Source organism: Oryctolagus cuniculus, chromosome 4 (assembly GCF_051225735.1).
Source record: "Oryctolagus cuniculus isolate XC-2025 breed Fujian yellow rabbit chromosome 4, ASM5122573v1, whole genome shotgun sequence".
NCBI classification, from domain to species: Eukaryota; Metazoa; Chordata; class Mammalia; order Lagomorpha; family Leporidae; genus Oryctolagus; species Oryctolagus cuniculus.
The window spans coordinates 154,956,264-154,980,033 of NC_142870.1; the positions used below are offsets into that span (position 1 = coordinate 154,956,264).

Sequence of the window (23,770 nt, forward strand, 5' to 3'; positions counted from 1 at the left end):
ACTGCTGTTTCTGAGGTCCGTGTTAACTAGAGACTAGAGTCAGGAACTAGAGCCAGGTATTGATCTCAGATACTCTAAAATGAGCTGTAGGCATCATTACTCATGTCTTAATCCAGGCCAAAGACTTGTCCTGGATTGTCGGAGGAGCCATTTCTACAAAAGAAGTGAAGTCAATTGGAAGTTCATTAATGTCAAAACATTGCCTGAAAAGATTAAGAGGTACAATGGTATATTAAAAAGCATAATGATTTTCTTTCTTTCTTTCTTTTTTTTTTTTTTTTTTTTTTTTTTACTTATTTGACAGGTAGAGTTAGACAGTGAGAGAAAGAGACAGAGAGAAAGGTCATCCTTCCATTTGTTCACCCCCCAAATGGCCGCTACAGCCGGAGCTACACTTATCCAAAGCCAGGAGCCAGATGCTTCCTCCTGGTCTCCCAAGTGGGTGCAGGTGCCCAATCACCTGGGCCATCCTCCACTGCCCTCCCAGGCCACAGCAGAGAGCTGGACTGGAAGAGGAGCAGCCAGGACTAGAACCCCGTGCCCATATGGGATGCCGGTGCCGTAGGCAGAGGATTAGCCATGTGAGCCACGGCGCTGGCCCCAAAGCATAATGATTTTCAATCCAAATCAGATTAGAAATATAATCCTTCTCCCTAACAAATTGTCTACAGTTGGTTAGCCAATATTTTAATATCAAATGTTTATACTAAAATACTATTATCTTAATATCATCATTTCTTCATGTGACACTTAGCTCTTAGAGCTGAAAAAAATGAAATTACATGACATAGGATTGCATAGTATATAAAATATTTAGCACCTTGGGTGATCAATGTATAGTTTCCAACCATGAATGCATAAATAAGAATATTATAATGTATCAAGTAACAAAAAAGCAAGTTGATGCTAGAAAATGTTCTATGATTTTCCCACTTAATATCTCCAGAATCTCCTGTGGAAATGACATTTGTAAGTATGAATGATGAAAGACCCTTGAATTCCAAGAGTGATGCCATTCTGTACATTATTTTCTTTGTATGGAGCTGGGATGTTGTATTAACATCTTACGCAGGTTTTCGATATTGAAGGATTCTAAAAGTTCCCATAATTTTCAATAAAACAGAAAGCCTCCTTCATTTGAAACAATACCAGCAACAATAACAACCTGAGTGCTTGCTGTGTGGAACACTGGCCTCTGTGAAACATTTTATGTGAATTGTGTTACTTAACCTTGCAACACACTGCACAGTGAATTACCACCATGTTCTCCATTTTAAAGAGGAAGAGACAAAGACACACATACACACACAAATAAGTAACTTAAGTGAGCATTGTACAACTGTTAATTGGCAGAACAAAGATATGAAAAGTCAGACAACCTAATTCCACCACAAGCTTTCATATGCACTGTTATATGCTGCATTGCTTGTCTTTTGGATTATCGAGATCTACTGTTTGACTTGAGTATGACACATATTTGTGTACTTATATCTATCTTATGCATTTTCCTGTATTTCTTTTCTCTTCTCTTAATTTCTTTTCTCTCTCTTAATTCAACTTCGCATTTTTTAAATATTTCCATGCTACCCGTTAGGTCTCTCTGGAGCCACCCTCCTGCCTTGTGTTATATTTAAAGGCCAAGCACTCAGCTACTCATTAGCTAACACCTTATTTTGGAATATCCATGCAAATTCCCACTACTTACTGTATTTCACAGCCATTCAAACAAAGTTAGCTATATGTTTTAAGTACATTACTAGGTATGAGTTGGAATATCATCCTATAAAGAATAACAAAGGCTTATACCAAGTTAATGCTCCATTTTGTCTTGGGATTTCCTATAAACTTTATTAAAGGGTCTTCAGAATAGTATCAATGTAAAGCTTAAGTAAATAAAATCCAATGGATTCTTTACTGGGGTATTTGCATGCAACATTCATGAAAATTATGTGATCTAATTCATTTTAGAATTACTATTATAATTAAAAACTTTGAAAATGTATCTCTCATGTATTTGGAAGAAATATGATTATACTTTTATTGTGAAGTTTTACAAGTGAGGCAAATTTAAGACTTTTTTTCATATGATTACACAGCCCTATCCTTTAAAGTTAAATAGCTGAGAAGGGGTTTGTAAATTTGAGAAGTGTCACTTAACTTTTCTTCTCTAGCTTTGCACTAATCTAAACTTTTGAGAGAGGAGAGAGGATGAAAAGGAAATTCAGGGAAGATAGTAAACATAAAATTTAGCAGACTATCAAACTAAACTATTTGGTTGGATTTGATTATTTTTATCCAAAATCATCTTCCTGGAACAGGGTTTTCTCCTGCTGTAGGTGCAAGTAGCAAGTACCTTAGATAAAGATATTCTTACTGATTGAAAAGTTGTCTTTTTAAATGGTACCCTGAGATTAGACCCTTGAATATCATATAAAACTCTAGAGCATTTCCCCATGAAAGAAATGTGTATGTTGGGGCAGAGATCTGAAAGCATTGTGGATTTTAAGTATTCTATACAGCAAGGTTAAAGGGAAAATTTCATAGTCTATGTTCTGCCAATTTAGCCATGAACCTAATCTTTGTTACAATTATCTCTATTTTTGGTTGAGAGCTTTTGGAATGTCCCAGTTAGCTTAAAGCAGATGGCCTGTTCTACTTCTTGTTATCAATCAGAAAACTTCACAGTAGCTGCCCAACTCTGGTTTCTGATTGCTTCACATTTTTCATTCTTTCTAGGATTTTTGGGCAGCGGTGTATGTAATGATAGCTTATTGTGGCAGTTGATAGCAGTATACAATCTTCAAACCAGTTATTGTTTAAGTTAAGTAATCTCAGTAATAATTATTCTGGATATTTCTTCTGTGCAAGCTTTTCAGGTCTTAAGTAGATTACGGAAAATAGACCAACTCGGGACTCACTTTACTCTTGGTGGTTCTAACAGCATATGTTTCTTATTCTGAATGTTTATTCAGCAATAGGAATAGAGCAAAGATGAAAAAGTGTGAAGACCTTCAGTTGTTATCCCATGAATATCTGCTGATGAGTCTCCAATCACATAATTAAACATTGAAGAAAGGCAAATTCACAGTCATGGGCTATTACTAAGCATTTTGCTTTAAAAGAAAGCCAACTATATGTGAAAACACATTATAGGATCCCATTTCATAAAATCATAGATCTGAAAAAGTTATGATCACCTCATATTCGAGTTTAAAAACTGGAAGACCAGAAAGTGAATTGATGCATAAAGGGTTACACATATGTTTAATTAGTGACAAGACCAAGAATAGGACATCAATTTCCTAATTGAAAGCCTACTTGCTACTACCAGATTTCAGACTTTTGTCTCAAGAGTGGGTTGCTGCACTTTAGGTGATGAGCATCAAAGTATGAGATTAATGGGAATCACAAGTTATGACTGCTTTCATCACACTGCAACCTCAGATGTACAATTCTGTCCCCTAGTGTACAGGAAATCCATGTCGAAGGTCTCCACAAAGGTGTGCCCATCTAGCCTTTCACTTTGTTCCTTCTCATAAAATTGGGAAGGGGTGGAAAGTTGAGAGTGGGTTTTGGGGCTAAGTTTGTGAACTTCTCCTTAATTTTACTTCTTAAGCTAAAAGGTAAAAAGCCATAGTTTAGTAAATAGTAATTACCGAATTTTATTTTTATTGTTTTACAAATGCACCATGATAATGTAAGATGGTAACACTGGGAGACTGTGGGTGAAAGACATACAATATATAGGGACTCAGAATTCTTGCAAATTTCCACAAATCTAAAATTAACCCAGGGGGAAAAAACAGCTTATTTAAAGTGAATAAAAGGGGAGTACTTCAAGAAGTTCATGGAAATTGTGTCTTATGAAATCACTATGCATGGTCAATAGATATGTAAATGAGTTTGATTGCAGCACATTTACAATATATATGTATTAAAGCATCAAGTTGTACATTGTACATATGCAATTTTATTTTTCAATAATATTTCAGTTAAGCTGGAGAAGAAAAAGACTCAAACATGCACAAAAGGCCACTGAGTGGAAAACAAAATAATGATTACTTATTTATATAGTATAGCAAAAAGAACATGGTTGTTTAAGTTAGAAATTATGTATTTACATCTCAGTTCTAATACTTCCTTCTAAAAGAGAGTATACTGGGGTCATTGCTGTGGTGTAGCAGGGTAAGGCTGCTACCTTCTGGGCCAACAGCCTGCATGGTGTGAGCACTAGTCCTGGTTGCTCCACTTCTAATCCAGCTACCTGTTAATGTGCTTGGGAAAGCAGCAGAAGATGGCCCAAGTCCTTGGACCCTTGCAGCCACATGAGAGACCCAGATGAAGCTCCTGGCTTCTGGCTATGGTTTGGCCCAGCCATGGCTATTGTCAGCATTTGGGGAGTGAAGCAGTATATGAAAGATCTCTCTCTCTCTCTCTCTGTAAATCTACCTTTAAAATGAATAAATAAATTTTTAAAAAGAGAGAAAAAAAACTGCACAGCCTCTTTACCAGGACCCACTGAAAAAAAAAAAAAAGCTTTTTGTGAATTGGAGAATTTACACAATTGCCTAGCAAAGTACCTGGCACAGTATGTGTTGGTGCTGTCAGAAATGTTGGTGCCCCACCATGACCCATTAATCTGTGATAAAACCTAATCTGTGATAAGACCTGCATCTGTTTGCCAGAGGCAATCTGCAAGATTTGGGAAGGGTTTTTTGTTTGTTTGGTTGGTTGGTTGGTTTTTTTTTTTTTTCAGGCAGAGTTAGTGAGAGAGAAAAAGAGATAGAAAGGTCTTCCTTCCGTTGGTTCAGCCCCCCAAATGGCTGCTGCGGCTGGCACTGTGCCATTCCATCTGAAGCCAGGAGCCAGGTGCTTCCTCCTGGTCTCCCATGTGGGTGCAGGCGCCCAAGCACTTGGGCCATCCTCCACTGCCCTCCCAGGCCACAGTAGAGAGCTGGACTGGAAGAGGAGCAACTGGGACAGAGTCCAGCGCCCTGACTGGGACTAGAACCCGGGGTGCTGGTGCCACAGGCGGAGGATTAGCCTAGTGAGCCACGGCGCCGGCTGAGGGAAGGGTCTTCTGATAGCAGGCATGTCACAGGTGTGGAATCCAGCCTCCTCAAGAACAGTCTTCAGTCAATGATGGATGTTAGTTGGTCTTCTCTGGTCCCAGAGATTCTCCATGGGATTGTCAGCCAAGACAAAATAAGCCTAGTTGAGAACAAAGAATAAGGTATATTTGAGGCTTATTAGGACTGCAGTCCAGGAGACACAAAATTCAAGCAGCCTTAGAGATGTGCTGGAAGGTTTTACAGCCCAGACTGCAAGGGGGCTGTGAATTATACAACCTGTTTGTCAGGAACTATGATTGGTGCAGAAAAGGTTAAACTGCTCTGTAAGAGGGGGATTGAGCACAGTCTCAGGAAGCAAGGACTTACCCTTACAGGCTATTGCAGAGACTCGAGAATCTCCAGCCAGAAATGACCCTGTTCTCAAGGTCTTCGCGACCCAGGTGGATATGTTCAAAACAGCTCAGTTCAAGAGTTCAACTTGCAGCACATCTGAGGCCGGTTTTGACGAGAGCACCCACTCACTCCATTTTGAGCACCCAGATCAATAATGTTCCTTCTTCTTTGGCAGGACTAGGCTCCAATTGTCTGTAATGATAACTTTCTTGATTACATATTCTTCATTCTATGTGCCCCTTTCCTCTTGTTTCCTATAGATGTTTCCTAGACCAAAATGCAGACTTATCTGGTTTAAAAGCCTTACATTGCTATTTGAAACAGGTTATTTATTTTTTATTTTTTTAAATAAAAAGTTATTTATTATCATTGATTTTTTTAACTTTTAATTAATAAATATAAATTTCCAAAGTACAACTTTTGAATTATAGCGGCTTTTCCCCCAATAACCTCCATCCCATCTCCCACTCTCCCATCCCATTCTTCATCATGGTCCATTTTCAATTATCTTTATACACAGAAGTATATACTAAGTAAAGATTTCAACAGATTGCACCCACAAAGACACACAAAGTATAGAGTACTGTTTGGGTAGTAGTTTTACCATTAATTTGCATAGTACAACATATTAAGGACAGAGGTCCTACATGGGGAGCAGTGACTCCCATTGTTGATTTAACAATTGACACTCTTATTTATGACGTCAGTAATCACCTGTGGCTCTTGTCATGAGCTGAAAGGCTATGCAAGCCTCTTGAGTTCACCAACTCCGATCTTGTTTAGACAAGGCCATATTCAAAGTGGAAGATCTCTCCTCCCTTCAGAGAAAGGTACCTCCTTCTCTGATGGCCCGTTAAACAGGTTATTTAATCTCTCTGAGCTTTACTCTTCATCTTTAAAATAGAAATCGTCATTCCTAAGGTGATGTGATCACTACTGAGATAATGGGTCAGAATATGGATAATCATTACATATGTTCCATTGGGTTAGGGCATGTAATACAATGATAGGTGCACCCCTTACAGAGAACACAGGTAGCATCAGTAAAGTCATATCCAGGTGCCAATCAGAGGCTGGAAAATTCCAATACTGGTGGCTCCATTCTTGCTTTTAAGCTAACTCCCATTACAACCTGAGTCCTTCATACCAAATTCTGTGGAACACCACTTGATTTACAGGTTTTTTTAATACTTGTTATTTTTTCCTTTACATTATCTGCATATTCATATTTAAACACACATCTAAATCTGACTTAACAAGCAGATCTGACTGGGTGGTTTTTCATGTTACTTAAATATTTAATAAGATATAAAATATCCATCCATGGGTTTCCCTTAAATAACATGCTCCTATTCCTTCTATCGATGGGTTTCTCTTAAATAACATGTTCCTATTCCTAGCCTAACACATCTGTTAATTTATCAAATACTAATATAAGCCAAATTTTTCAGTAATATATCTGTTGTACACAGTAGGTCACACTTGTACAAATTGTGAATGTATACATGTAAGTGGTAAACCTATGAAATCTAGAGAGTAAAATAATAAGAAATCCTCTTGAGGCTTAAAGGTGTGTATTTATGCAAAATACTTGGTCCACGTTAAGGATGCAATGAAAAAATACACAGACTGAATTATCATGCTAATTATAGACTTTTCTAGATATGGTGATTAAGAGTTATTCAGCCTTTGAAATTGATTGCTTCTTTATATCACAAATCTCCTTTGTTCATTTAATTGATTTTCATAATTGTAAGATTACTTAATGATATCTTTTGTTTTTATTAAATGGCAGTGTTTTAGGTATATTTAGAGTCTACATTGTATATTGTTTCTCCTTTGAAAATTTTCTTGAGAGAAAAAAATGAGCAGAAGCAGACAGACTGTTCTAGGACATCCGTTTCTTTAGAGACAAGAGTTTCTCTAGCATAAAAAAAGATTGGATTCCAAATCGGTTAAATTGCTCCTTCTCTACAGTACAGTGACATGTTGTCTTGTTACAGTGGAACATGTGCTCTCATTTTGGACGAGCTGTTCTGTGAAAGCTTTATTTAGCCATGTAGCCAATCCCCAGGTTTGTGGGTGGTGCCTCCTCTCCATGTTAGCGGTTTGCTCCATTTTCATTATTGCTTCTGCTCTGTCAGCTGGAATACAGTTTAGCAGCAATCCTTTTAAAAAGCAAGATATTTCTCAAAATAGACAAAACAGTTGACTAGACAGAAAGGAGGTACAGTGTCAACAAAAGTAGGTCTGTTGTGTGTTGTTCCTGGAACCACTCCTGAGAAACAAGCTTAGATGTGCATAATCAGATAGGCACTATATTAAAATATAATAAATGTCCTAATATAAACTTTTATCCTATTTTATTAAGAAAAGCAAATTTTACAAAACATGATTGAGTGCAGAGAATACTTCTATGTTGTACTTATGTTTAAGGAGTTGAAATAAATGTATTAGCTGGCTCTGTTCACTTCCTTTTTATGAGAAAATTTCAGAATCTGTAGGTAAATGGATAATACTTCAATTAAATTAATCAATGAATAGGTCCTATGATTGATTGTATAGCTCATTCAGTTGAAAACAAGAAGCATTTTTTTTCTCCTTTAGGGGAAGATATATTGAGTTTCATTATATATAATTTTCCAAATATAAGATTGTCAGTGACACAGAAAGGTAGGCCACCATTTGGGACACCCAAACGCCATGTTGGGATGTTGGCTTATGTAACAGTCCCTCCAAGCAGTATTTTTACCATGAGCTTTTGCACCACTTTCCCTCCCCCACCCCACGCTTCTGCTAAAAGAAAAATTTGGTCAGGTAATATTTACTCTTCAGGAAAAGTGACACATTTCACTTTTGGGGACTTTCCTATGGTTAGCAAGAATGGCCAATATGGAAAGAAAAAGGGGGACAAGCCCCCTCTAGTCCCTTGTTTGTCTAGCAGAGAGGAAGTGACACCTCTTTCAGAGCACAACTTGGAGGATGCCTGAAAAATTGCCAGCCCAGCAGCGTTCAGTCCCCCATTGTAGCCCATGCTCCCCAGAGCTTCAGGCCCGTTCCTGCGAGGGCACTGCTCCGCAGAAATCTCCATCCTGAATAGAACGATGAATTCCGTGTCTTGATTTTACTACTGCGTCTCCTCTCTTCTACAGTGCATTCAGCAGTAATATTTTAGAAGATATATTTGACTTGCTTTGGTGATATCTCTTTAACTATTCTTGGATAAATTGTCTTTCTTTCTAAACCATTTCTGTAAAAGATTAATCTTAGTTTTACCACATCTTACTTTATCGCTGCTTTCTCTTCTCCCTCTCACTTAAAATTGTAGAGCAGAACATTTTAATGTGCATCCTTGGACCACATAGAGGTGAAATGGCTGCAGGAAGCCACGAGTCACCTGTAAGTGTACACGAGATCATGTGTGGTTCTCCACATAAACACATAAACTAGGACCCGTGTCTGTCTTCAGATTCACAAAAAGGTGTATGTATCACCCAGTTCTAAGAACTACTGTCCCCTGGTTTCCTCTCTCCCACATGTATTAGGAAATACTACCTTGTAGCCACATGCCAGTGGATCCTTCCAAATACATTTATCTCCACCATCCTTTCTGCATTATACTTCACTGCTGGCTTCATATTTTCTCTTCTCTTTTTGAATTACGTGCTTTCTACATTCCAACTTATGAAACATAAGAGGGGCTGACGCCATTGCTCACTTGGTTAACACTCCGCCTGCGGTGCCGGCATCCCATATGGGTGCCAGCTACTAATTCTGGTCGCTCCTCTTCCAGTCCAGCTCTCTGCTGTGGCCCAGGAGGGCAGTGGAGGATAGCCCAAGTGCTTGGGCCTCTGCACCCACATGGAGACCAGGAAGAAGCATCTGGCTCCTGGCTTCAGATCGTCGTAGCTCCGGCCATAGCAGCCATTTGGGGGGTGAACCAACAGAAGGAATACCTTTCTCTGTCTCTCTCTCACTGTCTAACTCTATCTGTCAAATAAAGAACAAAAAAGAAGAAGAAGGCTGGTGCCGAAGCTCAATAGGCTAATCCTCCGCCTGTGGCACCGGCATCCCGGGTTCTAGTCCCGGCTGGGGCGCCGGATTCTGTCCCGGTTGCCCCTCTTCCAGGCCAGCTCTCTGCTGTGGCCCGGGAGTGCAGTGGAGGATGGCCCAAGTCTTTGGGCCCTGCACCCCATGGGAAACCAGGAAAAGCACCTGGTTCCTGCCTTCGGATCAGTGTGGTGCGCCGGCCGCAGCGCATCGGCCACGGCGGCCATTGGAGAGTGAACCAACGGCAAAGGAAGACCTTTATCTCTCTCTCTCACTGTCCACTCTGTCTGTCAAAAAAAAAAAAATTAAAAAAAGAAGAAAGAGAATGAAATAAAAAAGATGTGATGTCCTAAAAGCTCTCCTAGTAACATTGGTTGGCATTTTCTTCATGTGGCATCTAATTTAATGTTGTTGCCAATTAGCACCCTTGTCTTTACAAATGAAAAAAACTGAAGCTCAAAGGTTAGTTATTCACACAGCTTATATATAGAAGAGACCAGATTTATATCTGTTTTTGAATTTATAGTTAATTCCTTCCACAAAATATTTCTAAGTGGTGTGAATGGCCATAATTTATGTACAGCATTGCTTTTCATAACCTATAACCCCTACATGGGATTATTATTCTCTGGCATCAAAAAACACTTTCACTGCACTTTGTACATAAATCTAGTACAAATTTACAAATGCATATATGTTACTCTATCTGCATAAGTGCTCTCATATTATCTCATACCATCACTTAAGGACTATGTGTGCATTCATTAATGTGTTCACTTTTTAGCCTGCCATTTACTAAATCCTACTATTGCCAGATGATTTGAAAAGTTCTGGAATATAGTGATTCTAAGCCACACCTTCATATTAGATTCTACTTGGAAACTTAAAAAAAAGTGCCCATACCTAGACTTAGCACCAGAAATTCTGATTCAGTTTATGGAGGTGGAACCTGGACAGTGTATTTTTTAAAAAGGTTTCCAGTGTTGTCAGCTTTGATTCCTTGTCCTAGAGTAGTGGTTTGTCAAAGTGTGGTTTGGCAGAATCAGCATCACCTGGGAACCTGTTGGAGTGGCAAGTTCTCAGCCCTATCTCTATCCTTCCCACCTACAGTTCCAGAAATGCCAAGGCTAGAGCCTGCGATCTCTGTTCTACAGTCCTCATGGTGTTTCTGATGCAAACTACAGGTTCAGACATGCTTGTCTGGAGACCCAGGGAGAATCAGCCACAGGACCAGTCACTAAACCTTTCTTCATGGTCTCAAGGAATTCCTGTTTAAATCTCCATTTTAATTATCTAGCCCAGCTCTGTGGTGTATAACTTGGATGTGTTATTACTTCTTCAGAAGAATGTGGTTTCCATCTCTTCTTGGAGAGTCATTAAGTTTAATGTTTGTAAGAAAATGATTTGTAAATTAACAAATATTAACAAAAGTCTTGTGAAAATTACACACAGAGAAAGAAAAGTATAAAATATTTAATTGTAAAATATAAAATTAGGCCAGCGCCATGGCTCAATAGGTTAGTCCTCCACCTGTGGCACCGGCACCCCGGGTTCTAGTCCCGGTCGGGGCACCAGATTCTGTCCCGGTTGCTCCTCTTCCAGTCCAGCTCTCTGCTGTGGCCCAGGAGTGCAGTGGAGGATGGCCCAAGTGTTTGGGTCCTGCACCCCATGGGAGACCAGGAGAAACATCTGGCTCCTGGCTTCGGATCAGCGTGGTGCGCCGGCCACAGCGCGCCGGCCGCAGCGGCCATTGGAGGGTGAACCAACGGTAAAGGAAGACCTTTCTCTCTGTCTGTCTCTCTCACTGTCCACTCTGTCTGTCAAAAAAAAGATATAAAATTATAAAATATGACTGTTAAGGGGAAAATATTTCCTATAAAGAATTTTAAAGTTGTCTTTGTGTTATGTTTCCATTGTAGATCATGGCATTATCATTAATATTATATTTGCTATTCTTTATTAGTATAGCTTTTATAGACTTTTGAGAGTAAAATTGACATAACAACTAGACATATTTAAAGCATGTAATTTCATAAATTTTGACACATATATGCACCAGTAACAAAAGACAGTTGAATGGAGCCATCCAATTCCATTATAGATATGTATTACCTGTGCAGGTTCCCTAACCTGCGGCCCCTCCCCACACACACCTCCATCCCCGAAGGAAGAATGAGGTGGCAAAGAAGGCTTCTAAAGGAAGGTAACATGACATAAAAGGCATTTTTGTTGTGAGCTTAATTAAATAAAAAGGGCATAAGTTTCACAGAAATGAAATAAAATTCATCTCACCTATCTAAAGTCTTACTGCTATTTGTCATGTAGCATTTTAAAATATTTACTTAACCCCCTCACATCTTGAAATTTCAATTCAGAAATGAGCTTAACAAGTTTAGTTATATATACAGCTCTGTCACTAAGAATTTTGACCCCCATCGCAATCTCTGCGATTAGTACTTGCTCTAGGTGTCTTGTTTAGTTTTGACCACTTTGTACTCTCAAATGCATATTTCTCTGCTGTATTTATTACAGACAAAACCATGTAGATACTTTGGTTTCTAGAGCAACAAAATCAAATTCCTTCCTTGTAATTTACTTTTAACCTTCTTTTTCTGTCTGAGCAAATTATGATGCCTCTAAATGTTCTTTTGCCATCACCCACATAAGCTGATCCTGGGACCTTCTATTTTAAGCTTAAGTTTGCTTTTCTGTCTCCCTTGCAGGTTGGCTCCATGAGTTGGGAAAGAGACTGGAATCCCCCTACTATGGCAACAACACCTTGGGGGGCCCCTCAATCCGCAGTGCCTACATCGCTGCGCTGTACTTCACCCTCAGCAGCCTCACCAGTGTTGGGTTTGGCAACGTCTCTGCTAACACAGATGCAGAGAAGATCTTCTCCATCTGTACCATGCTGATTGGCGGTAAGAGAACATCTCTTAAACCAGAAGGGAACACGTGTCTGCCACTGTCACTCTTCTGTTTGTCCTGAAACTCAAGAGATAAATGGGGATACACATGAAGAGTCTAAAGGCACTAATTGGGAATTCAGTGACAAACATTGGGTATACACATGGATTGCAATGGAAGTCTGTGATGCTGATGTATTCGACTTTCTGGGCAATGAGTAAGCAGCCATTTACCTAGTGGTTGATTGTGAAAGAGCAGGGCCTTTCTTTTCTTCGTAAGATACTTTCCACTTGTGTTTGTGTCTCATTGCCCTGAGTCACACATCTGCTCAAAACTCACTTTTATAGTGACAAATAGGTCTGTGTCATCAAACTTTATTAAGGTTAGTATAGTAAATAAAGGATGCTTGATTATTTGATAAAAAACTAGTTAAAATTAAAAATATACAATAATGAGTAGGTAAAATTTTTCAGTTTTGTTTGTGTTCCATTCTCTGTGCTAAATACCATGTTAAAATACCAAGTCCCTGAGTAATTGCTAAAGCAAATCTATGGCATGGGCACTATTATTATTCTATCAAGTAGACAAGTTATTATACTATCTTTTTTGAGTTCCAAACTCATTCTCTATATTCTACTTGGTCATACTGGGGATTGGATTCTGCAATCTTTATTTTTCTTTGCCAGCTGACTTTGGTTACTTCTGTTTCCAGTAGTGGGCACCAGAGAGGGCAACTGGTGGGCAGAGGACAAAGGGACTTCCTGCTTTCCTCTCAGTGGAGGAGGGCTCCAACAATCAGCAGGTGGTATCTGTTTTTAGTCTCTTTAGGCAACCCCAAAGCCAGCCACAGAGATTCATCAGAGATTCCTGTTTCAATTAGGCATGGCAACCATGTTCCAAGTCAGATCCATGATCCCTAAGGAGCTTCACAGCTCTTCCCCTGGGCTTCTGCGTTCTGATAACCCTGCTTCTTCTTCTGTTGAATGTGTGTAGATTCAGCCCAGAGTGTGACAGTCCCTTCTTCCTTTCTGTCCAGGTTTCCTCCATGCTCACTTTGTTGCTCATTCAGCCTTCTAAGTCCAATGAAATCAGTTTGCTCTCAAAAAAATTCCTGTTGAAATATTCAGTAAAATAGCAAAGTATGTCTACTCTGAACTTTGTAATTGCTATAGGATTGATACTATTATTCTCCACCATTTTCAAATGAGAACTCTAAAGCTTGGAGAAGTAAAGCAACTTTCACAATGCCAAAAACCAGTGAGTGAAGGAGGCAAATTTGAATCCACGTGAATATTTACTATTCTCTTTAAGTACACAAAAGGAATTACATTATCATTATATATGTTTACTGAATTATAAGAGTACTGTCATGGAGAAGCAGATGTGGAAGTCCACTTGGATCAAGTAAGCATTCTTCATAGACCAGAGCTCTTTCAGTATTTTCTGTCCTACAATATTCCCTCAAAGGCCCATTTGATCATGCTCCATTTATGGCCTTAATCCCAGATATTACATTGAACCTCATACAAGAGGATGGCTTTTGCCATGGAGGATGTGATAGGAGTAGCAGGTAGGACTTCAAGCAATTGATGAATCAGCACTCATGGTGAAATCAAAGTATAAACCACACCTTCCCTCAAGGAGCCTGTGATCCTGTTGGGAGAAGGTTGGCTGAAGTAGTCAGGATGGGTTTCAACAACACCAGGCTACCAAGGCTAAGTGTCAGATCACTTAGGAAGTTCAGAAGCAGTGAGAAACAAAGGCCTGGAGGAAAGCCTTGTGCTATGGCCCCGTTGCCCAGGTAGCAGGCTGGGACTGGAGCAATGTTAGCAGCCTCTTGGTAGCTTTGGGAGCATAGAATAGGAATTGTCGTTTTCTGAAGAGCTACAGCATGCCAGAGCCTGTGGTGGCTCTTTCATACCCCATCTCATGGCTTATATAATTCCTAATCTCTTTGATGGCCTGTCTTAAAACCCAACAAAATGGCAAGCACTTTACAGATGCATACAGACTGTACTTATGTATAGCATTTATCCATGTTTCTTCTATTCCTAAAGGAAAGTTTGGGAAACATTCAAATGCTCTAGACTTAAGCCTTTGATTTGAACCTTGAAAAATCTGTCAGGTAATTGAGCTTACTCTGCACGGAGCCATCCACTATATTGTGAGAAGTATGAAACAGAAATTGTTAAGGAATAATATAGTCCCCACTGTTTACTGTAGGTAGGAGTTACACCGGTCACAAGGCAAAAACATACATGAAATAATCATTGTGTCACTTTTTCATCTGTTTGTTAAATGCTTATTGAGCAGATTTGCCTGTACAAAATCAGTGGTTTTTTTTTTTTTTTGTAATTGACATTAAAATATATAGGTGGCATGTGCAGCACCTAGGAAATCATTGCTTTTAAATGCCAAGTGGCATCTAAGTCATTCGCATTTATTAGTTAAAGCATCCTAGGTTTGTGATTGTGGAGAAGCACTTTGTGTTATTGTGAAAAGTTCTCTAGCCTGGGAGAAATGATCCTTGCATTTTAACATTTCTTAATTAAGTAATTACTTGTATAACACGGAGAACTAATATAAGAGCTCACAATATTGATCAGTTTGTTCATTTAGTTCTCATATCACTATGAGTTAGAGATTATTAATGCCCCAATTTGGCGATAAGGTAGCAGAAGTTTAGTGAGTCTAAATGATAGAATTCACTAAAACTTGGCAAACTTCCTGTAAATATGAATTTAGTTATATACTATAATTTATTCTATATAATTTCTATAAATATATACAAATAATTTAGTTTTTGAAAGAAAAATTCAGGTGCTCATTACAATTATATCTAGGATAACTGTGTTGGAAATCTTCATGTAGGACCAAGGAAATTGCTAATTGCAGTGATGCAATGAAGAATAACTGCCCAAATTCAGATCATTATCTAGGACAGAAGGATATGGAGATTGGTTGAGGAGACGGATCTAGAGTACTCTGGGGACGCATCAGCATTTCCACAGAATTGGAAGGGTTTTCGTCATATACATGTATAAAGTTCCTACTTAAGTGACATTACCAGCTTCTATATAAGCATGTGCCATTACACAGTGTACAAAGTATAAAGCAAATGAATTAATCAAAAATAGTTCAAAATTTGTACCGAGACAAATCCACATAAACTCTGAGAGCACTCAGAACAAAGATGTGATCCCAAAACTTTCAAATAGCAGTTAGTCGTAATAGGTAAATATAGTAAAGTCAATGGATATCAAATTAATATACAAAAATGAATTGTGTTTCGATAAAATAGTAATAATTACAAAATGAAATAAAAGAAATGAAAAAATGAAATAAAATAAATGATAAAAGCATCAAATCTGTAGGAATAAACCTAAAAATATCTGCAATACTTCTACATAGAAAACATTAGTAAGAAAATTACACAGATGATTTAAAATAATGGAAGGCTAGATAATGGTGGTTATGATGGATTAGATATTATGAAGGAAACATTGACTCTACAGATTCAATGCAATCCCAACAAAAATCCCAGTAGATGCACACCCATGTATGTGTGTGTATGCTTGTGTCTTTGAAAACTGACAACTCGTATATGAAAATTAGTGCAAATGAGAAGAGCTAAAATTCATCAAAGAAATCATGAAAAAGAAACAATTGGAAGATTTGTGCTACAAATATGAAGATGTATTACAAAATTCCAAAAATTAAGAAAATACGGTGGGGGGGCAGCACTGTGATGCAGCAGATTAATGCCCTGGCCTGAAGCGCCCACATCCCTTATGGGCGCCAGTTCAAGACCCAGCTGCTCCACTTCCAAACCAGCTCTCTGCTGTGGCCTGAGAAAGCAGTAGAGGATGGCCCTGGTCCTTGGGCCTCTGCACCTACATGGGGGACCCAAAAGAAGCTCCTGGCTCCTGGCTTGGGATCAGCGCAGCTCTGGCTGTTACAGCCAATTGGGGAGTGAACCAGTGGATGGAAGACCTCTCTCTCTCTCTCTCTCTCTCTCTCTAACTCTGACTTTCAAATAAATAAATAAATCTCTAAAAAAAGAATATATAATCTTTGCTCAAGAATAGAACAATACACCAGTGAAATGAAAGAGTGTTAAGAATCAGGTCCGCACATACATGGTCACTTCATTTATAACGTCAGTAACACTATAATGAAAAAGGGAAATCACAGGGCTTTCAAGAAATGTTGCTGAGTCAACTATATATCCATGCATTGTCAAACCTTGACTCCTTTAAAAATGCACACTCAAATTAATTCCAGATGAAGTTTGATCTAAATGGGAAAGAATAGGCAACACACTTTTGAAAGATATTAAAAGAGAATGTTTTCATGAGCTTGGATTTGGCAAAAGCTTCATAAGAACATAAAAATAACTAACTATTAAAGAAAATAACAAAAAAATTGAACTGCAGAACTTCTCTATCAAAAGACATTATTCAGAGTATGAGGGGCTGCATTGTGGTCCAGCAAGCAAAGCTGTTGTCTACAATGTCAGCATCCTATATCAGAGCACCAGTCTGAATCCTGACTGCAAGCTAAAGTAATTGAGAAAGCAGCTTAGGATGGCCTAAGCACTTGGACCCTGGCCACCCACATGGGTGACCTGGATGGAGTTCCAGGTTTCTGACCATGGCCTGGTCCAGCTCAAGCTCTTGTGGCCAGCTGGGGAGTGAACCAGCAAATGAAAGGTAACTCTCTCACTCCTCACTCTCATCCTCTCTCCTTCTCTCCTTCTATTCCTCTCTCTCCTTCTTTCAAATAAAAACCAAATCTTTAAAAACCAAAGAGTATGGACAGACAACTCACAGGATAAGAGGCAATATTTCCAAATGTTTATCTTGAAAGGGACTGTATTCTAGTAAATACAAATAATTTCTACAAATCAATAAGAAAAAAGAAGACAATCCAAAAATGATTGAAAGCTTGAAAAAGCAGTTCAAAAATAGATTTCCAATGCCCAAAATAGACAATAAATGTACTTTAAAAAGTGATCAAAATCATTTATCAAGGACATGCAAATTAAAACCAGAATGGCATACTTAAAAACACTGACAACACCAAGTATTTGAGAATATGTGGAATATCTTGACTTCACCTATTCTGTTGGGGATGGGGAGCCAATCTGCCAAATCTAAGCATGCCTGTACTCTGTGACTGAATAATAGTATTTCTGAGTGTAAGATCAGAGGAAACGAACAAAAACACATACATAGATGCCTATAGAAGCATAAATGTAAGAATGGTTACCTGGAAATGTGCATTTAACAGAAGAGTGCCATTAATAGGAGAATGCCTATTAGTACAAGAGCAACTACATGAATTATGAAGTAACTCTTGAAGAGAGAATTGTACAATCATGAGGATGAATTAACTGCTATGCCATGCAACGTCATGTACGAATCTTACAAAATCAAATGCTAAATGGAAAAACCAGATACAAAGTAAATGCACCCCATATGACATTGTACAGAAAAAGCTAAAAGATTTTTATTTTTAATCTTGATTATAATATAATTCATAGTAAGTTGCCTCAGATGATGGGATAGTTAGTGATTGTGGAGGGGATAAAGGGAGGCCTCCAAGATGTTGATAAAATTCTGTTTATTCATCTAAGGGTAATTCTATACTTATGTTCACTCTGAGAAACTGATGAGCTACACACTCAGTATTTGTATATATATATATATTATATATATATACATCTTTTATATATACATCTCATATATACATATATATATCTTTGATATTAATTTTTCTGTGAAAATAAGTTAGATGAACTAAAAATAATACAAAGTGTGTGATGAGAAGCTGAATAACAATGAGTTGTTTTTTGACATCAGGTTGGTTTTAGGTTGCCTTAACAATTATATGTCAAGCAATAGCAATAAAATCATGTTGTCTAAAATGTTGATAATAACCGCATAGGGACCTAAAAGAAATCATGTTTAAAGATTGCCTTTGGGGAGTAGGAGAGTGCTAAAAAGGAAGGCTTGGGACTGAATTGTTCATCATAATTTTTTTTGTTTTTTATTTTTTATTTATTTGACAGATGAAGTTAGATAGTGAGAGGGAGAGAGACATAGAGAAAGGTCTTCCTTCCGTTGGTTCACTCCCCTAATGGCCGCTATGGCCAGAGCTGCGCCGATCCGAAGCCAGGAGCCAGGTACTTCCTCCTGGTCTCCCACGTGGGTGCAGGCGCCCAAGCACCTGGGCCATCCTCCACTGCACTCCCGGGCCACAGCAGAGAGCTGGACTGGAAGAGGAGCAGCCAGGACTAGAACCCGGGTGCCGGCACCACAGGCAGAGGATTGGTCAAGTGAGCCACGGTGCCGGCCCCTCATCATAAATTTTCTAAGCCACTTGCATACAATTATGAAAATTTGTAAAGAAAGTGTTGAACTACCAGAGGTTCATTTTAGTTCCATAAATATTTATGGCACACATTAAATTATGCCAAGAACTGTGCTAGATGTTTAGGAAACAAAGATGACTAAGACGTGATACTTTCCTTCATAGAAGCTCGCAAAATTAGTGATGGAAATAGATATTTAATAGATGATGCCCTTATTACATTTCACTTTTTTCCTATCATAAAGCACATTTAAAAAATACTGTAAAATATACAAAAACTTAAATTACCCATACTCCCATCACCAAAAGATGGTTTTTCAGCCTTTTTATAATGTTTTATATACCCTATTTTCTGACATACATATATTTAATGATGCATATCCTTTTTGCCACCAAAGAAAATATATTTAGAAAATATTCCATGTCTTTAATAGTTCTTTTGCCATATTTCACAATTGCTGTTTGTAGACACCTAATGACTTTGTCCCAGTTGAAAGGACCATCAGCTTAGCCTTGGAGGTTAGATAAAGCTTCCAGTACAGATGGTTGAGACACATGCAATTTAAATGAAGAATTATTGTCATAAAGCAATCAAGGCTTCCCTTGCATCCTCCCACCCAATAAGTACTATCCTGAAATAATTTTATTGGACCCATATGAGCTAAGTGTTCACAAATTCAGCTGTTCTTAAAATGCCTTTGCACTGGTATTTAAATTCATCATTTAGGAAATCTTTCTCACTCTGTTTTCTCTGCCATCTGCCATCCACAACCTGGTTTAGTTGTAACAAAGGTTGGGAAATTCCTGAACCGTGAGAGGATAGGAGAGAGGAGGGCAGTCAAGCTCATCCAAAATGTAAGCTGTGGTTTCCTTTTTTTTTTTTTTTTTTAATCAGAGGAAAACAATGCACATGTATACTTTGAGGTCACCCCAAAATAATTGACTAAGGATATCAGTAATGAAATATATCCCAGGGGGCTGGTATTATGGCATAGCGGATAAAGCCGCCTGCAGTGCCATCATCTCATATGGGTTCAAGTCCCAGCTGCTCCACTTCCGATCCAGCTCTCTGCTATGGCTTGGGAAAGAAGTAGAAGATGGCCCAAGTCCTTGGCCCCTGCACCCATTCTTGGCTCCTGGCTTTGGTTCGGTGCAGCTCCAGCCATTGAGGCCAACTGGGGAGTGGACCTGTGGATGGAAGACCTCTCTCTCTGCCTCTCCTTCTCTTTCTGTATAACTCTGCCTTTCAAATAAATAATCTTTAAAAAAAAGAAAAAAAAAGAAACTCATTGGAAAGCAGAGTTGTACTTTAAAAAATAAGAAGAAGAAAGAAATTACATCCCAGGAGAACAGTCTTGCCCAAAATTCAAAGGAGGAAAAAAGAAAGGGGATATAGAAGGAAAAGCAGGAGGGAGGGAGGGATGGAAGGAGTGAGGGAAGGGGGGGGAGACCAAGACCATCAGGAAGTCCTATAGAAGTGCTTTTTCACTTGAGTTCTACTTAACTTTCTTATTTCCCAATTGTTGAGATTTCTTCAAATATCTGTTACCGAGATGGGATTTTACAAAATGTATGTTATGCAAAACTCCTACACAAAGAAAAAGAACCTCCCACAAACTCAGCAGGTCTAGAACTAAAGAATTATATATATCAAATTCACTCCGTAAAAAGGAAAAGTGAGTTATAATTTCCAAACTGACCTGGATATAGAAGTTCCTAAGTCAAACTTTCTTAGCAAATGGAATGATTGGGCCTGACAGTTTCATATACTCTTTGCCAGAGTGAAATGATTACTGGTGACAAAAAGGTTAGAACAACTTTGGGAAATGAAAATCTATGAGATCCATGATTTTATTTTTTTAACTCCTTAATTGGAAATATTTTCTGTGTTCAAATGAGACATTGAAATTATGGTGACTCAGGCATAGACTAATACTTTCCAGTTATGAATGCTACAATTCATCCAGTAATTCGTTTTATTGATAATGCACAATTAGTATGCTAAATGATCTGAATGTTACTTCTCTTACTTTAAGTGCTTTACACATTATAATTAAGCAAAGTAAAGTTAAAATCATATACATAATTAAGGAAAGCAGTATTAAAATAAATGAAATAAAATCGTTCTCTGTACTCAGTTTAATCTCCATGAAAAGACTATTACATACCATTAAATATGTTAGGGCTTCCAAACACTTAGTCCATACATATATTAGTGGAGCCTGAAATTGGTATTTAATTTCCCTGACTTGTAGCAAAATCAGTGCTTTTATTTGATGGGTGTTTATCATAAATAGATATCTTATCTTCCAATTAAAATATATGAGCATCATAATTGTTCTTTTAAAACCATACAAAAAGATAAACCTCTGAACCTCTGAGTTATTATGCAATATACAATTTTCTAGAGTTTTTTTTTTTTACCTGTTGGGAGACAGGGAGATAGTTCATTCTTTTTTTTTTTTTTTTTTTTTTTTTTTTGACAGGCAGAGTGGACAGTGAGAAAGAAAGAAAGAGAGAAAGGTCTTCCTTTGTCGTTGGTTCACCCTCCAATGGCTGCTGCAGCCAGCGCACTGTGGCCGGCGCACCGCGCTGATCCAAAGCCAGGAGCCAGGTGCTTCTCCTGGTCTCCCATGGGGTGCAGGGCCCAAGCACTTGGGCCATCCTCCACTGCACTCCCTGGCCACAGCAGAGAGCCGGCCTGGAAGAGGGGCAACCGGGACAGAATCCGGCGCCCCGACAGGGACTAGAACCTGGTGTGCCGGTGCCGCAAGGCGGAGGATTAGCCTATTGAACCGTGGCGCCAGCCGACCTTTCATTCTTAAACGTTTATAAATAATATATTCTTGCATGCCCTTGCAAAAATAGTGAGTACTTATTGAGTATTTCTTGAATTTCTTTCATCAGGAATTTTTTTTCACCAAAAAAGCATTCCTATCTATTTAAAAGTTTGCAGTAAAATCTTAGACCAGGATCCCAATCTCCACTGAGCATGCTCACCATTCATGCTACCATTTTTCATGCTTATGGGGAAAATTAACATGAATTGAACACCCACTATTTTTATACATATAATTAGAAACTTTTTGAAATACACATATGTGTGTTATACATTATATATTTATTTACTATATATGTTTATATAATATATCTATATCTTTAAATCTCAATGTAGACTTACGACGAAGGTACTGTAAGTTAACATGAACATGAGTTCATGCTGGGAAACTATGTAACTTGCCACCTTCACAGAATTAGGAAAAAACAAATCTAAGTTTCAAATCCAGATCTGTCTGATCTTAAATCCATATTCTGGCCGGCGCCGTGGCTCACTGGGCTAATCCTCCGCCTTGCGGAGCCGGCACACCGGGTTCTAGTCCCGGCTGGGGCGCCGGATTCTGTCCCGGTTGCCCCTCTTCCAGGCCAGCCCTCTGCTGTGGCCAGGGAAGTGCAGTGGAGGATGGCCCAAGTGCTTGGGCCCTGCACCCCATGGGAGACCAGGAAAAGCACCTGGCTCCTGCCATCAGATCAGCGTGGTGCGCCGGCCGCAGCACGCCGGCCATGGCGGCCATTGGAGGGTGAACCAATGGCAAAAGGAAGACCTTTCTCTCTCTCTCTCTCTCTCTCTCTCACTGTCCACTCTGCCTGTCAAAAAATTTAAAAAAAAATTTAAAAAATCCATATTCTCTCTGCAACATTACATTGCCTCCTTTTTTTTTTTTTTTTTTACAGGCAGAGTGGACAGTGAGAGAGAGAGACAGAGAGAAAGGTCTTCCTTTGTCGTTGGTTCACCCTCCAATGGCTGCTGCAGCCGGCGCGCTGCAGCCGGCACACTGTGCTGATCCAAGCCAGGAGCCAGGTGCTTCTCCTGGTCTCCCATGGGGTGCAGGGCCCAAGCACTTGGGCCATCGTCCACTGCACTCCTGGGCCCCAGCAGAGAGCTGGACTGGAAGAGGGGCAACCGGGGCAGAATCTGGCGCCCCGACCAGGACTAGAACCCAGTATGTGGCGCCGCAGACAGAGGATTAGCAGACAGAGGCGCCGGCTGCCTCCTCTTTATAGACCTAAGATTAACCTTAATTTTTGGCAGTTTTCTGAGATACTGAAGGCTAGTTTCGTCTTTTAGAGGCCAGGGCCACAGTTTAGCCGGTTTGTGTCCTGGATGCTCCACTCCCAATTCAGCTTCCTGCTAATGGCCAGGGAAATACAACAGGAGATGGCCCAGGTGTTTGGTCCCTGCTACCCACATGAGACATACAGATAAAGCTCCTACTCCTAGTTTGGGCCTGATCTGTCAGTAGCTGTTGTGGCCACCTGGGAGTGACCCCCCAGATGGAAGATCTCTCTCTCTTTTCTTCCTCTTCTTCTTCTCTCTCTCTAATTCTGCCTTTCAAGTAAATAAGTAAAACCTTTAAAAGAGAGAGAGAGAGAGAGAGAGAGAGAGAGAGAGAGATGTCCTTTCAGACAGGGTAACCATTATTCCATAGAGAAATAATGATATACAACCTTGTAAAGAATTCTTATTCCAATGTTAAATTAGAATGAAATAAGCATGTCAGTGTTTGGTAATTTTTGATTAAGGTAGAGGAAAAAAGAATGTGCACTGGAAATGTTCTGAAGTAGACATAATAACATGTGGACACATTTGCTCTAATGTATCTGTCTTCAAGCTAAGAAACTTCTAACACTGCTCCTCAGTCATCAAGATTTTGATACAGGGATGTGTAATTTTAATAGACAAACCACTAAATTTTTAGTCTTTATTTTAACTAGAAACTATGAAAACAGATTATTTTTACCCAGTCCTGTGCTCCTTACCCTATTCTCAAATCCTGCTCCAGGATGGGGATCAAGGTTTAGAGCTGACTCACCCATAGATGTCACGGCACTGGACTCTCATCCATCTTTCGATGTCACAGCCCCATGTTAGTCCAGGACCTTCCTGAGACATCCGCATAGTCCATTCCATTTCC

At 39.1% G+C, this 23,770-nt stretch overlaps 1 protein-coding gene across 1 annotated transcript in view; it reads left to right on the plus strand.

The window, feature by feature from the left end:
* The window catches only part of KCNH8 (potassium voltage-gated channel subfamily H member 8), a 449,001-nt gene that overhangs the window by 315,104 nt on the left and 110,127 nt on the right, over positions 1-23,770 (plus strand). The window contains exon 8 of the mRNA XM_002716200.6: positions 12,239-12,436. Coding sequence (XP_002716246.1) covers positions 12,239-12,436 — 198 coding nt within the window. The remainder of the gene's footprint in view (positions 1-12,238; positions 12,437-23,770) is intronic.